The 14597-nt window shown below is 41.7% G+C and overlaps 2 protein-coding genes across 3 annotated transcripts in view; one reads left to right on the top strand and one right to left on the bottom strand.

Annotated features, from left to right (window-relative positions):
• The window catches only part of LOC145766822 (uncharacterized), a 38711-nt gene that overhangs the window by 11639 nt on the left and 12475 nt on the right, over positions 1-14597 (top strand). Inside the window, exons 10-21 of the mRNA XM_082578527.1 lie at positions 244-422; positions 1032-1130; positions 1587-3390; positions 3826-4024; positions 4202-5858; positions 6363-6438; positions 6981-7071; positions 7282-7395; positions 7942-8051; positions 8912-9053; positions 9629-10743; positions 11264-14029. Coding sequence (XP_082434653.1) covers positions 244-422; positions 1032-1130; positions 1587-3390; positions 3826-4024; positions 4202-5858; positions 6363-6438; positions 6981-7071; positions 7282-7395; positions 7942-8051; positions 8912-9053; positions 9629-10743; positions 11264-14029 — 8352 coding nt within the window. The remainder of the gene's footprint in view (positions 1-243; positions 423-1031; positions 1131-1586; positions 3391-3825; positions 4025-4201; positions 5859-6362; positions 6439-6980; positions 7072-7281; positions 7396-7941; positions 8052-8911; positions 9054-9628; positions 10744-11263; positions 14030-14597) is intronic.
• Positions 1534-14597, bottom strand: part of LOC145767356 (uncharacterized) — a 114243-nt gene continuing 101179 nt past the window's right edge. For both annotated transcript variants that reach the window (XM_082579166.1, XM_082579167.1), the window contains exon 7: positions 1534-1543. The gene's annotated coding sequence lies outside the window, so the exon portion shown is untranslated. The remainder of the gene's footprint in view (positions 1544-14597) is intronic.

The following is a 14597-nucleotide window of genomic DNA, read 5'->3' as shown; positions in this document are numbered from 1 at the left end:
TGGAATGTGAAGGGCTGATCTTTGTAGTGTTTCTTCATCTCTCCAAGGGCTGGAACCAAAATATCGCTGATGTAGCAATCTGAATTGATTTTAACCCCTTGTTCCACGAAAATCATAGGAGACTTTCAAGTTTTGGAGGTGGCGGCTCACACCATGACAGAAGACGGTTTTTTAAATCGATAGTTGCTCCAGGTTTGTTGTGACTTGGTTTTAAAACCTAAGCGTTCTATTCACGATTTTCAGGTTAAGCTTGTTGGAATATTTGCACCAACAATGGTCTTCCCAGTTTCTTCAAAGCAACAGCTGGGACTGGCCGAGATTGCGTGCACTCTGCTACGACAACATGGCTCCTGAAGATGTCAATTATGTTCAGCAGGTGGAACGTGAAGAAGAAAATAATGCTGCGGAAGGGGACGTAGAAGGTTTGTGTTAATTGATTTTTGTGGTTAACTTGAACAGACATGAATCATCTCGGACAGTTCACATTAAAGAACCAAATAGTTGTTATCAAACAACTAGGTGTTTTCTTACCTCCAGCCTGTGTATAATTACCATGAACAGGGAAGTCCTGTAGTTTTTTGGGTGGTGTTTTGTTAACCGATGTTTGTTGGCTTTACTGTGTGTATGAGTGCTTGTAAGACATGCCAGAAGAGAGCATGCGCTTTAAACTACTTGTCCAAGCGTTATAACTACTTTCCTGTCACCCATATTGCTTCTAAAAACGTCACTTTTTGGTTGTGTAATCTGGAAAAACGGAATCAGTCATTTCTGTAATGATGAGTTAAGTAAGTTTTTGAACTTCCGTGTTTTTTAACTAATAGATCAACCATTTAAAAATACGTGAAAATGTGTCATTTTAGCAGTCAATAATGCATAAGTCCTAAAACCGAACACGACGGCTAGATTCTTTGGTCTTCGTCAAGTTGTATTTAAGTTTCTCGCCACGTCTTCACTAAAATCAGAAATGGGATATTATTAAAGTTATGAGCAGACGTTGCGAAAAAAATTAAACCGAATTGTTTCACTCGCAGTTCCAGAAAAAAAAACGGACGAAAAAGTATCTCAACTAACATCTTCACATCAGCCTGTCCAACCAGCTCTTCGGACACCATCTGTTTGCAAGTCTTCTGGTATGGCAGTTTCCTGGCTGTTCTTTCGAAACTTCTTGCATGGTTGTGGAGTTTTTGAATTGTTACATTTACAGTTATGTTGTAGATGCAGGACTCGGCCCGTAAATCGGTCTTTTTACATTGATTTAACATCTGCAGACGTTGAATCAATGTGAAAAAGGAGTAATTTGCATCTGAGAATTACATTTGTAATAGTTTTGCAATGTTAATGTTCAACTGTCATTTACCTAATACTAGCTAATAAAAGTCGTTTTTTTTATGTCATTTCAACATCTGGATGTAAAAAGATCGGAATAAATGTGACTTATCACCTGAAACACGTAATGATAGTGTTTAGCTTAGTTTACATCAGAATAGCATATCATGTTATTGAATTAAATGCCTGGTGAAAAGTCTCATTCAATTTTTGACAGCTGGGTCACTGATTGTCGCACAACAATTAAATATGTTTTGTAGCGGATGGCAACGATGCTGCTGCAAGCGACAATAACAAAGGCACGAGCGAATCTTGTGATGGGGACTCGTGCGACTGCGTGGCGTGCGGGCTTAAAGCGAATGCGACAACCATTCAGTCCAGCAAATCAACATCGCCTCCACCTAAGAAACAAACCACGCATCCCGACTCGACGACCGTTTCTGTAACAGAGGGAGGTCATCTTGGCGATGAGACCACTGTCACTTGTCCAGAGGAAAGCTGCCGACGCGTCATTTGCTCCAAGGCGGGAATGTCACGCCATTTGTCTCGGACCCACCACTGGCCGCTTCCTGAGATTCATTTGTTTTACGCGTCTTTGGAAAAAGAAGGATTACTTCCTCTCTCTAAACCTTGCAAAAGTGATCTGGCAACCCTGAAAACAGATGGCAAGGTGTATGACGCCCGAAACGATCCAGGAAAAGAAGAGCCTTCTTCTCCACCGAAAATCACAGAAAGTAGTGATAATTTAAATCTTACAAATTCTGAAAATTTGTCTCTTTTTGATCGTATTGGGCAACCTGTCCCACTTGAACCTGACCAAGAACCCGGTCAACAACCCACATCAGTAGTCACCCCTACTCTTGCCCCAATATTGCCAGAAATATTTGCTACAGAATCTGCAACACAAGATCCCCCTGTAGTTAAGCAAAAAGAGCTTACGAAATTCCAAATAAAGTGCCCCGTGAGCAGCTGTACTCGGGTATTTCGTCATAGGCACACCATAAAGGCCCACATTGAATTCAGGCACAACATCAACCCTGCTAAAGCTGCTAAAATGGCAAAAGAAGCTGCTTACGTGGATGACCCAAACCCCGTTTCGTCACGTGGTAACGATTTGACCAATCGGACTGATATCAGTCGGTCACGTGGCTGGTACTGGTTGGTGGATGATTTCATTGATGAAGATGTAAATGGCGATGGAGATTCTAGAGGTTTCAAAAGAAAATTAGACGCAAATTTAAGAAGTTCTGTGGCGCAAGATATAATTTGCACGTTGGGCAACGCTCCTTTGTCATACGATCTCGCAGCAGCAGAAGCTTACATTCTTAGCAACTGGAAGTTTGCTGCTCGGTATTCGAGAGCGGAAAAAGAAGTTGATGAAATGCTTCCACCAACGGCTACTTTTACAGGCACTCCCACACCGGCCGGAGAGATCTCATTTGAAGATGACACCCTTCCTGCTTCTCCACAGTTTGAATTCAACCACATGGAGGAGGAGATGCAACCTCCTCTTCCAGAGCCTGCTACTCCTGTGACGAAAAGCTTGAGTGATGTAAAACCATTGCTCCAGGTTAAAGTGAAGTTGAAAGCATCGAAAACTCCTCCTCCTCCTCCTGAACTTGCGTCCGCAAATCAAATCACTAAACATCCTCCTGCTACAAAAGCCCGAATCCTTTCAGCGACAACCAATACACGTTCAATAGCTTGTCAGACTAAATTCAAAACAACGGACTTTGGTTTCAACGAAATTGACCACTACCACAATCTACCGAGTGTTAAGAGCAAGAAACAACCCAAGTCGAGAATCAATGAAAAGTGTCCCATAGCAGTCACTGTATTATCGGGAAGCATGTTCGGACGGCCGGTTTGTTCACAGTCCAGCCAGTGTTGCTTGTGCGATAAGAGAATGCTGATTAAAGAAACTATGCGTCATCTTAATAAAAAACGCGCAGATGTGGTAAAGAAGAAGAGGAAATCATTGGAGTCTCCGCTCAAATCTATCCCCATGTTCTCATCCGATTCCGAAGAAAGTGTGACTTTCGCCACTAAGCAAATCAAGAGAAAGTAAGTCTTGAACTGTTGTTGTAGTAATCTCGCTGTACCAACAAAACGTTTTTTTCTAGCAAATATAACCAGTGACCACCTAGAACGGCAACGTTCATGGATAAGATTCAGAACGTAGGAATTTTCTAGTGAGTGGCATTTTAAGCCTTTTAACATAAAAGTGTCTTTTTTAGCTTTAGAACATTGGTCTGTAGGAATTTCTACTAATTTGTGAAATACATAATTATTAAAACTTGTCCAGGGTGAATGAGGACATGACTTTCTTCTTCTTGCTTATGAGGAGATATGACTGATGAATTTACTTTCGGCTTCTGTGGATTTAACAGCATGAAATCTGCAGACGTTGAATCAATGCAAAAAACGACTGATTTGCAAGAGTGGAAATTCACTTTTTGTGTTTTAAGCTGGTGAGATAAAGCTAAACGTGTTTTTCAGATATGATGCACAAAGCGTTTACAACATAGCGGATAAGTGTCGAGAAGTTCTCATAGAAGCGAAAGCTAAAACAGAAACGTCTGTTGGCGTGGGTGGTGTCAAACCGTCCTTTGAAGATGCTTTGAACTACGCCCCCACTGCCCCCCAAACTCAAGAGAAGCCGAAACCAACCCGCAAACGTTCGCTTTCTAAGAATAAGGTAAGTTTTTAGAAGCAAAATGGTTGGAAAATATGCCTGGTTACTCAAGAAATTTTTTATCCTACTTTAATCAAAAAATAAAGATCTCAATGTGTAGATACTGAACTCATGTTCTAACATGCTGGGAACCTCAAGGAGCATTTTGTTCCTGTTTATCATTTACGCTTGTTGCCGCAGAATGAGGAACATCGAGCTGATCTTAAACGATCTTCATCCGCGCACTCTGCTGTGCCAAGTGGTGACTCGTCACCAGATCAAGCCTCGAAGCAAAAGGTCAAAAAGCGCAAATCAAGCCGTCCACGTCTGCCATCTGTAGTCAAAAAGAGCAAACTCGTCGACATATCAATCATGGACAAGAAAGATGAGGAAGATGTGAAGCAACTCGCTCCCTGTCAGGATTATGAGGAGCTGTTGAAGAAAGCCGAAGAACTCAACTCTGCTGCTTCCAAACCAAAAACTCCGAAGCCTCCTCCGCCTAAAACTGATTTTGAGTCTGTCATTTCCAAAGCAGCCACATTAAAGTCATCAAGTGTTCCATCGAGACAATCCAGCAGTGAAGATAAGTCCGATACCGTTTGTTCACCTGTGAGTGAATCTCTGGTGCCCCCTCGTGTTAGTCCAGAGAAGGTGAAGAAAAAAAATCGAAGTTCGAAAGGGAAACGCATGATTTCGCTACGAGACCTTTCAAGCAAAAATAATCAACAAAATGAGACTTCTGCTTTTAGCTGCACTGAAGAGAGCATTCGTCCTCTTGATGAGAGCATGTCTGCACCTTCCGAGCAAGACTCTCTTTGCATTCCAAGTGCTTCGCAAGAGGATGCTACTACTGTGGCATCTTTGCGAAATCTTGAACAATCGGCCAGATCTTCACCTCCTCCAGCGTCTAGCACGCTTTCAACGGAAGTCTTGTGCCCTGAATGCTTGAAGCCGATGTCAAGTGCCTTCGCTTTGACATGTCACATGAGAAAGAGACACAAAGGACACTCGAAGAAGATGTTTTTTCCTGGACAGACTCCGGACGTGCATCAGAGTGCACCTGGGTCTGACAAGAAGGAAAAGAAACATAAGAAAAAGGCCTCAAAAAACGAGCAAGGGCCACCTGAGGGGAGTGAGGCTAGCAGCGACAATGCTACCCCCAGGTTGGCTCTGATTGATTCAAACGCCTCCGCATCATCCAATAGCTCTTTGGATAATGACCACTGCCATCTTCACGAAAGCACATCCGATATATCATTTGCGACGGAACGTGAAAGTTGTTCAAAAACATTAAATTCCGACGAAAATCTGCCTCTTTCTCGCATTTTTCCGTCATTAAATGACAACTTAACATCAAACCAGCAGAGGATAGTCACCAGCGCTTCGAATGTAATTTTCACTGCAACAGTCGTATCTATCAAAAAGGCTGGCGACAAAAGCGACCCAACGGTCCCACTCACCACCACTCCCTCCATTATTCAGTCAGCTAATGATAATTGTGTCGACACGAAACCTAGTCTTGTCGCACCAAATGATGCGCCATCTTCCAAAAGTCCTGCGCCTGTAAATAAAAGTCTTTCAACTGAAGCAGATACTGACGAACCGATTTCGGTTAACATCGTTGATGGTAAGTTTGTGTGTCCACTTCCTCGTTGTCCGGCTAAGTATTCTCACCGAAGAAGTTTGGTGTCTCACGCTAAAGTGAAACATCCTTCGATCCATTCTCGACTGCTGCGCATTTCCCAGCCACGTCATCATCATGGTCTCGAAACAGCCGTGTCAAAACCGACGAGATGCGGTGGCAAAATGAACGAAGGCGCCAGCACTGATGACAAAGGCACCACCGTAAAGCACACCGGTAAGCATAAAAGTATAATCATGAATGTGGTTTTAATGTTTTGACTGCTCAGCAACAGTAGATCATTTAGCCTTTACAAAAAGTGAGTTTTTTTTTCGTAAAAATCCATTGCTGAGTAATTACAGTACATCGTCTGGGCCTTTTGAGTGTCACTCATTGTCCCTCAACCTAACTTTAAGTTGAAGTTATTCAGTGAAGTAATACTCTCATTTGATTTCCGTACCTGACTGTTGCTTACTTCCGTAACACTATGCTCACTATGGAGTTCATGTGAGTGTAGCTTTCAGCTTCCATGGAACCATAACAAAGGGCGTTGTGGATTCAACGGTGTTACGTGCTTGCTGCACGATGGCATTTCGCTTGGTTTGAATTTGTTCTAAATTTTCATTACCATGTACATTGTACAAGTCAAGGCAATGTCTGGTAATTCAACTATAGTCGTATTTACCGCAACGCCTAGTTGTGATAGGTTATCAACATCTTGGCAACACTTTTTGCTTGCAGAGCGGACTCCAAGGAGACTGGCTTACACCGAAGCAAACTTACAAATACAATTCTTTTCTGGCAATTCTTCGAGCAGGTATTACTGGAACTAATTAAAAAACTTTTATAGCAGTGTGTAAAGTGCCATGCTGGTGAATCCCTGATGCCGTATGTGATACATAGTTACGTAACTATTCGGGTTGTTTACATGACCGCTGTCCAGACTCTCACAACAGCTAGTCCCATTTACTTGACTAAATGTCAAAGTAGGTCAGCTTCTGCTTTATTTTTCCTCAATGGAACTAACAAAGTTGGAAACAAATATAACAGTGCTTGAAATTACAAATCAAGGAGTCTACAGTACGTAGCCGAACTGTTTCTTTTCATTTTCTATTTGATTTATTGCTTCCTCAAATCCTCAATCACAACAATGCTATAACTATGAATTTTCTACCCATTTTCCACTACCCAGTACCCATACTTCATAACTGAACATTTTGTTAAATTGTAACTAATTGTACTTTTTTTTTTATGTGTGATAATAAGTGTGTGATCACGAGTGACAACTGTCGAGCGCCTACATTAATGCGTCGGCATCGTTTATTGAAGATGTTAGTAATTAACTTTATTTTTTTGAAGGAAATGGGCCGAACGACAAGAGCTAGCTCACCTTTATACCAAAAGAATAAGGAAGAAGATAGCTCAGTCCCTGTCTCCTGCGAGGAAGAAGGTTTGCGATGTTATACACATTACACAGCTTTGGTGATGTGTATGCCTTAGTAATTAGTGTGATGTGACACACTAACCACTCAGCCATCGAGATGAGAGATCGTGAGAGAAAATAAAATTACTAACTGCTCGTTTGTACCGTTGCATCAATCACACGTCACCGGTCACCACCAAACCGTGGCAACTGCTCAACAAAGTGTTTCTTTTCCAGGTGAAGTCGCTCAAATCGAAGTTGCATTTGAAGAGGTGTCGTACTGAGTCGAGTGATTCCACTGATAGTTTTGAAACCGACTACGACGCTCAGCTATCCTGCTGGTCTTGTGATGTACGTTGGTTAGCTGAGACAACACATAAGGATGATGTTTTCAAAATGTTTTTACGTTCTAGCTGGATTAATCTATTCTGGAATATTCTGATATTATTGTATGTAAATCAGTAAAACATAGAGTACTCGGAATAGCGCCTAAATGGCTGCATAGACAGATGTTTATGTGTCTGGTCATGTTAAAAATATGTACTTAAACTTTTTTTCGCTAATTTATTCTTTCAGATCAGTGCAACATATTTTGCAAAAATTTAGATTAACGCCAAGTGTATTTCACATTAATACTACCAAATTATCATTTGAATAAAAACTTATATGTGTTGACAACGCTATTCAGCTAAACAATTCTTAGATCAAAGCGAAATAATTAACAAACTCTACCATAGTTGTCTCGTTTCTAGTAAATCAGTGTAGAACTGCAGCTGTGTCCTACGCGGTTGTAGCTCGATGATTTTGCGTCGCTTGCTGTGACCAAACAATGTTCAAAAGTATATCAACAACAGTTTATTGCAAGAAACTTGTTTTGAAAGTCCCATCATATTGCAGGCGACATTTCATCGACGGAAGAACCTAACAAAGCATATCCAACATCATCTACGTCACGTTGATCTGTGCCCGTTCAGGTGTGACCAAAGTGGCTGTCTCTTTGGATTCAGGTAACTTTGGCAGATTAAAAACGAAAGCACTTTCAGTACATTTAAACGGCCTTATGTTTTAATCATCAAGTGGTTGAACACGCAGGATGCTTGAACCCTGGTTCGAGAACTGGCCGTAACAGTTGCCTGTGTATCGTTAGAACACGTAATGACGTACTTGAAACCAAGATTCTCTTTTATGCCTTCCTGTCCACTTAAAATATACCTTCAACCACTAACCGCAACCTTAGTTACGAACCAAGTGGCACGTTTATGGCTTTTCTCCGGGTATTTTTGTTGGTATAACGTTAGAAAATTCTGACTGTTGCTTTCGACCAAACATACATTACATGTTTGTACTGTAGCTAGGAAACTAAGTAAGTTTTCTCTTCGGCTTTTTTCATCATTGGTAGAATCATACCTTGCAACAATTAATATTTGTCACGATTCTATATATTTACTTTTTTTTTTTTTTTACCTAGGGTTGATTAAGTTATTGTTTGGAAGGCTGTTCTGTTAACAGGGGAGCCGTTAAATCTTTGTATAAATTTTGAGACCTTTTTTATGGTATCCAGGCTTACACCTGGTGGTTGAAAAGTTAGATAAAGTAGACGGAAAGTAAAGGGAGCCAATATTTGTATCCACCTTCAGGCATTCCTGTAAGTGTCGCACTACTGAGTACTATAGAGAGCTGTGAGTTCTTGGTACACTCGATTGCCGGAAACGTCCTTCTAAGCGTCGCACAATAGCTCAAACCTCGATCAGTCTACGAAGTTTGCGTGCAGTCCAATTCAATCATATAAAAATAATCGGCTTGTTAGTAAATTATATCCACTAATTTTACATCTCGTTTTCATACCTGTTCTACTTTTGTTTTCCAGAAATGCAGATGCGCTTTCATTCCACAAGAGCAAGCATAAGCCGCGGAATCATATCTGTCTCTTTTGCCCCAACCAATCCCGAAGCTTCAAATCCCTAAGAAAGATCATTATCCATGAGCACATTGCCCACCCTCATCTTCAGGTGAGACCACTATTCTCATAGTCGTGTTCTTGACTGAGATCAGATGACGTCATTATCTCATGTTGTTAGTCGCTTATTAATCTTGTTGCTTGTCGACCGCATAGGCGAGTGGTGAGAGCTTTAGTTTGACACTCGAAGAGCGCCGGTTCGAAACCGCTCAAGAGCAGTGACATGTCTGAAAGTGAAAACGAAGATTTGCTTCTTGCCTTCCTGTCCTCTTACTTTAAATATCGAAGTACTGGGCGTAAGCCAGAGTACCACAAATAATCAAATATACTCATCAACCAATGGAAGAAATAATGTGATCACCAAGAGAAACACAATTGACAAGTGCACGGGTTGCAAACCCATTTAAAAGTGTTACCTCAGTTTACAATTGCTTGAGTGTTGAGATAGTTGATTGGAGTGCTCGGACGAATTTTATAACATTGATTAGAACAAAAATTCTTAATTTATTCTTTAGTTAATGTTTTTTTATAATAATATTGACCTTTTCTTCCTCTGCGATCTGGTTTTAATTTTTGATGCGTGTTTGGCTGTTTGCCGATTGTAATTTCACTTGTTTTATTTTCAAGGTAAACATGGCAACCCTGCGCAGGACAATGTGCGTCGTTCCTCCGAAGTGGTCGCAGATCTACTCCGAGAAGAACATCGCTGAAGAAATCAACGCCGCTAAACGTTGCCGGATGTTGGATGAGAACACAGATGAAGACAGCCAGCTGTCGGACGTAGATGAAACCGTGACGGGCTCGTCTTTTTTAGCGCCAGGCCACAGAAGGATCGCGAAACAAGGTGACGATTGTGACGCTTGCAAGGAAGCGAGACCTTCTGTGGCTGAGCATTGTCAATGCGGTCGAAGCATAACAAGAAGCGTCGCTCGCCTCATTCACGATCTGACCGGCACTGTTGAAGACTATATTTGGCTGCACAGGAAGGACACACCGTTTGGTACAAGTCTTGGTCATCGTGGAGAGTCGGAAAGCGCAGATTTACAGCACAGACTTTCCATTGATTTAAGTTTATCCATTAACGAAGATTCCCCTGTTGATTCTGTACCACCTTCCCACAGGAAAGAAAAGACTCTCGAAAATGAAACCCCCTCTTCACACAAGACAACAGTTATCACAGACAAGGGTAGTGACTCGCAAACTGAAAACCTTGAAGAGATTCCACCAAATGCAGAGCAAGGTTGCACCAATCTAACTGAAGCAGTTAAGCCTTCCAATGACCCAGAATGCAATATAGAAAAACAGAACTGTGATAATACTCCCTTTCACAACAACACTCCCGACATTACAGTTCCACCTTCGAAAAGCCAAGTTGAATATTGTCATGACGGCACTTCTCCGCTAGCCAGTACTCAAACCCTTGAAATCTCCTCCAGCACATCTGATAAAACCATAGACGCAGAAGTGCTTAGTTTACTGAACGACCTGTTAACTTCAATCCCATCCCAGCAAGTGGATGCTTTCGTACATGAGGAAAACATAGCAAGCGTAACTGAACTTACTCTTCTTAGTGATGGCAAGATCACTCAAACTGACGCCGATGCCTCACTACCGGCCACGTTTTATTGTGACGTGTACGAGACCCTGCACAAGATAGTCTGTGACGTGGAGATTGAAGAGCAAGCGAACTACATGCGAATCTGCGGATATGTACCTACCGGGGTTATGTACTTCAAGCAATGGTAAGGAGTTGAGAGCCTTAAAATGATCTTTAATTGTCTGTTAAAATACATTTTGAATGCTTTATTTCTATGCTAATTTATGAGAGAGATCGAGGAGTTGCTGCAAACAACTGGTTGATCCTGATGTTTCGGGATGAAGACCAGGCTTCTTTGAAGCAGAATGGATGAGGAGGAATGACATGTTTCGCTGTCGATTTTTAAGTGAAATCAACTTCCACATCAAATTATAACTTACAGAATGTTTCCTTCTTTTAACTAAATTGATAAATTTTAATTTCACTCGTAGAAAGTTGTGGTCAGTTTTTTCTAGGAAACAATTTGAGACTGTCGGGCTCTTTCAGCTCTCAGAATTAAGATTTTTAGTAAGAAATTTTCAAACATAATATAAGTGCAGTCATCTCATGTCAGTATCATCATTCATCATGGTAGACATTGGGCTTGGGCTATTATTTCTTTCTATTTGCTTGAACTTTGTCATGACAAATTTTCTGATTTCGTTTTCTTTCTTTTTTCACTACAGTGATCTTGCGAACGAGCCCGGTGTTGGTCTCAGTGTTTTCGGGTACAATTGTCATGCCTTCTTGTCAATGGAACGGAGTGGACATTCAGCTGATGCAAGACCTAACACACCAACCGAGACACTACCCCCTATCATGAACACCCCACAAGCTCATGTCAACATAACTGAAACCACCCAAGATGCAGTGCTGGCTGGTACTCATGAACAGTCACCTGCGACGCTGTCTAATAATTTTTGTCATCCTTTCACTGCCACAACTACTGAGTTGGTTGTTGGGTCGACAACTGAAAACAAAGAGTTGACTTTAGATTCATTTAAAAATGAACCCCAAATTGCCGGAGTTTCTAGTGACATAGTTCCACTTTCTACCTCTCCTGTTGAAGGCGGACTTGGTAGTCCTGACCCGAATTTGAGTCAAGCTTTTATTCGATCGAATTTTTTGAGTTTGTATTCATTAAAATTTCATCCCACTTGGACCTTAGATGCCGATGAAAGCTACTCTGATCTCTGCGACATTTCACAAATACCACCTTTGTCCCGCAAATTGTTTTGTCAGCATTTTGTCGTCCCAAGTCCCACTTTGAACTTGCCTCCTGCCCCGTTAAGCGGAATTTGTGCCCCCTTTCCAGTCACGTCTGATTATGCGCGTTCTTCTGCCTTCAGTGCTTGTTATGACGTCAGCTATACAGCTGTCAATCAAAATGAAGGGATTTGTCAAGAGGAAACGCTTCATCTTCAAATTAAATCCCACGATGAAGATGCTCAACATCCGCAGTTTTCATCTCTGAAAAAACATTCTGCTGGTGAGGAAGAAGAAGAACATCCCAGAGAAACTTCAAATGATAATAATATGGATAATCCCAGAATCTTTAAAATGAAGCCACAGACTCTTGCTGCGGACGCTTTGCTTGAGGTTGATGATGTAACAATGTCAGATGCTTCATCGAAGACACTTTCATCTTCATTGTCTTCAGATGAAAATACTGAAACAAATTGTGAAATTTCTTCCAGTGAAGAGGATAAAGATTGTCCTCCGGTTTTGAATGCCGCAACTGATACTTCAACATCACAAACAAGCCATGACGTTGTCCCAAGTGGATCTCCAAAACACAATGAATCTCAGGTGACTGAAGAACCAGCGAAGCTAAAATGCAACTTAGAATGCAGTTTAAGTCTTAATTGCGATTTAGAGAGAACAAGCGCAATTGTGGAAGTTGACCCATCAGAACGCGTCGCTTGCACTGATGGAGTTGTGAACGAAACGCCAGTTGAGCCTGCTCCTGACAACGTTAGCTCTGACGCTTTGGGCACACAATTGAATAAAGAAGACAATTTGGAAGATTTAGCGGTCCATCATTTCATGGAAGATTTGAAAGCCGGTTTGAAAGAACGCAAGCCAAACCAAAGTGACGTTTTGAAGCCAGTCAATGTCTTCAAAGGCAAAGGCCGGTTTCAACTTAGTCTTGGCATTCAAAACAAAGTCAATAAGAAACGACGTAATTTGTCAGAGATTGTGGCTTTCTGTGATGGCTTGACTGAATCTGAGATCGATGATATGACAGAGAAAGCCAAGCGCAGAATGTCTATACGAGCGGCTTATGCAAAGCGAAAACAAATGATGATGTTGAAGCTTGGAGACAAAGCTCCAAAGAAGAAGCAAGTGAGGAAGAATAAGGTAGATCCCACTTCTCCAAAAAAACTAGGAAGACCGAGGAAGAATAAAGAGCAGAAGATCACATCCAATCAATTTAATAGTAACTTACGCAAAGACGAATCGACGATAGGTAAAATAAAGCTCAAGCTGCCAAAGAACAAGCGGCTCATACCGATGGTAGAAAGACTGCAGACATCTGCGCAAGTCAGAAAATCGAGTGTTGGTAAAACGTTGGTCAAAAGCAAATTGAGAAAACGAACCTTGCGAGACGTGAAAAAGTTGTCGAGAAAAAACAAAAGTAAAGACCCAAACACAGTTGCACAGTCCAACGAAATACTCCCAACGCGGAAAACAGTGAAGAAGCGCACTGCTATTTCCACTGTGCCATCATACAGGCCTCGTGACTTGCCCAAACGGAGTTGTCTTTTAAATGTTTCATTTGAAAATAAAGAAATGGATGAAGACACAGAAACAGCACGTGAGGATAGTTCGGTTTCAAATGATGATGAGTTTGGTGAATATGTTCCAAACTCTAAGGAAATACGAAGTGCCCGCCCATGTGGGAAGCAAAAACGTCGAAAATTCCGCCGTGGCTCTACTACAGTTAATGACAACCCCGCCCAACCCCCCTTACGATTGTCTCCCTCTAGCAATTATTTTGGTTTGGGAGACTACTACAAGGAACTGCACCCCGATCACCCTGACCAATGCACGACTGCTAAGCAAACCGCCAATCTGTTAGAAAAGTTTTCCATATTAACGAAACCATTTCGATCTTTCAAGCCTTGGGATGCTGATTCCCAACCCAAAAGTCACCCCCAGTGCAAGACTCCCCCATCTAACCTATCATCTCCAAGCAATGACCAAAGCGCCCCCCATACCACCGACCTAACCAGTCTTAGCGATTGTAGCACCGTGAAAGCACCTCAGCCCAGTGGTCCCATCCCGAAGGATATCTGTCCTGTATGTCGCATGGTATTCTGCAAGAGAGATAAGTTCTTGCACCATGTCAATATGCAGCACGTCGAAACCAAGCTCCCGTACCGTTGCACTGTTCTGGGGATTCTTCCTTTCTACTTTCCGTGGGCTTCTCGCTGCTTGTTTTCATTCAAGTAAGTTTACTGGTGTTAAAGTAGCTTCGCTTGACCCTATTTGTTACAAGTCCAAGCCAGTTTATTAAGCAAATCCAACCAATTGAGAACGTTGTTGCATATGTGGGCTGCGTGACACCCTCCTTGAATCTGGGACTGGACTGTCCAATAAGTTTACTAGCGATGTAGGAGGACTAACAGTGATTGGTAGGTTTATTGTTGCAAGGGATGTTTTTTTTTGTTTCAACCATTTCCCCTTCATCTATAAATACATTATTCCAAAAATTAAATTAAGCTTTTTGGCAAATTAATCCTGGTACTTTCGCATACTTGTAGACGCTTCGAACCACTGACGTGAACCCGGTCACCAAGATTAACTGAGTGAAGTCTCCGATTATATCATCGAAGTGTAGTTACCTTTAAATTATTATTGCATTGTCTGTAACTGTCTGTAAGCTGTAACTGTGTAATGTAGCTGTATGTGTAACTGTCCTGTGAAGCTCAATTGGTTAGCGTGTCACTTCTGGAACGAAGAAGCTTTAAGATCAAGCGGCGCTGGTTCGACTCTCGGGGTGTGCGCTTGAGCAAT

The sequence above is a fragment of the Aplidium turbinatum genome, chromosome 3, assembly GCF_918807975.1.
Source record: "Aplidium turbinatum chromosome 3, kaAplTurb1.1, whole genome shotgun sequence".
Taxonomy (NCBI): domain Eukaryota; kingdom Metazoa; phylum Chordata; class Ascidiacea; order Aplousobranchia; family Polyclinidae; genus Aplidium; species Aplidium turbinatum.
This window is presented reverse-complemented; position numbering and strand designations above follow the sequence as displayed.